Consider the following 1576-nt stretch of genomic DNA (forward strand, 5'->3'; position numbering starts at 1 on the left):
TGGTCAGGAAGGGAATGTTTAGGGAGAATCATTTTGATAGTAGTTTCAACTTCTTGTATCATACTGTGGATAAAGTGACTCAGAAGGTAAGCAAGAGAGGAGTTATACGTGTAATGTAACTATTTTGCTATAAAAATGTTGGTAATGTTTTTTCTACATGTAAATGTACATGTAATTTGAATGGGTATTTTATACGCATTAATGATTGATGGTTTAATATAAGGAGATTTTGGTTGCTCCAATTGCTACATAATACATGTACATGTACATGTATAGTTTTCCTAATTTAAGGTCCTGTTTAGTAAGGTACAATACTGTTAATAGAAGTGGATCTGTATTAGAATCATCCTGTCCATCTCCATTATGGACTCCTCCCTCCATTCATCCCTGTATCAATGATATACATGTACATGTATTTATAATGTCCTCCTCCTCCTCCTGCTGGTAGTGACTCCCTCTCTCCCTCTACAGGAGAAGGTTGTGGTGATGTCCTCATTCACTCCTCAGCGTGACCTTCTAGCAGACCTGGTTGGTTCCCAGTCTCCAAGTGAAGCTCACCTAAGGAAGATTCATCACTTCAAGGACTTCCTTGATAAGATATTTATACTTGATCCAACCAAGAGGCTCAGTATCAATCAAGCACTCCAGCATCCATTCATCATTGAGAAACTAGACTAGTAGTACATCAATGTACTGTGTACTGATAATGCTAATAATAATAATAATAATGAACTAATAATTGTGACTTTTTAATTTTAGAGTATTTCCTGGTCTTCTCTCTCTCCTCTCTTCTCTAACGAGGTTGTCTGTCCTTGTCCTAACAGATATTAGCTCCTTTTGCTAAACCTGTAATTACTAACACACAGTAATTATGAATCTAATAATTGTACTGTCTACTGTATGATTCAAACTGTCTTTTATTTAAACAGCTTCCTTCTCCTTTTCTCCTCTCCCTCTCTCTCTCTTTTGTGTACAATTAATTTATTATTAATTTCTTTTATCTCTTCTTTTATTTATAATAATAATAATCATTGATAGTATGATGATGCATTTCTTTGCAGGCCTTCATAATGAAGACACTCTCTTCATATTATAGTGCTGCCTCTGCTGCACTATAGGCTCTGTATTGAGCTGGGGTCATCACTTTATGCACTGCCTCATGTATTGTCATTAAATGCCTGAGGCTAGTTAATATTTATATGTTGATATTTTGTGTGTGATCCTCTCTCTCTTTCCTTTTCTTAAGAACTTGTTCAGTACAGGAGGTCCACTGGAGGTTGTACTGTAGTACAGTGTTACTGTATCCTGTTTGGAGACTTTGTTTTTATAAAAGTGTATTAATAAATAATGGAATTGTATGGTTCACATAAGTTGCAAATAATTATTGTGATTTCATTATATTTATTTATTTATTATTCTTCATAGGTTGACAAGATCTCTTAGCCTACCAAAGGAAGACAGTCTTACAGCTGTATACTCTGTAAGTGATGGTATATAGTAAATTGTAACTCCCTTCAAAGTAACTACATGTACAACTATGAAATGCTAATGCTGGCACATGTATAGTACAGTTGTA

General features: G+C 34.8%; 1 protein-coding gene across 1 annotated transcript in view; it reads left to right on the plus strand.

The window, feature by feature from the left end:
- LOC100634371 (serine/threonine-protein kinase PRP4 homolog) overlaps positions 1-841 on the plus strand; it is a 5933-nt gene extending 5092 nt beyond the window's left edge. Inside the window, exons 7-8 of the mRNA XM_003390980.3 lie at positions 7-86; positions 472-841. Of these exons, the coding sequence (XP_003391028.2) occupies positions 7-86; positions 472-678 (287 nt within the window). The 3' untranslated portion in view covers positions 679-841. The remainder of the gene's footprint in view (positions 1-6; positions 87-471) is intronic.
- Positions 842-1576: the final 735 nt, after the last annotated feature.

The sequence above is a fragment of the Amphimedon queenslandica genome, unplaced genomic scaffold, assembly GCF_000090795.2.
Source record: "Amphimedon queenslandica unplaced genomic scaffold, v1.1 AMPQUscaffold_11292, whole genome shotgun sequence".
In the NCBI taxonomy this organism is placed as follows: domain Eukaryota; kingdom Metazoa; phylum Porifera; class Demospongiae; order Haplosclerida; family Niphatidae; genus Amphimedon; species Amphimedon queenslandica.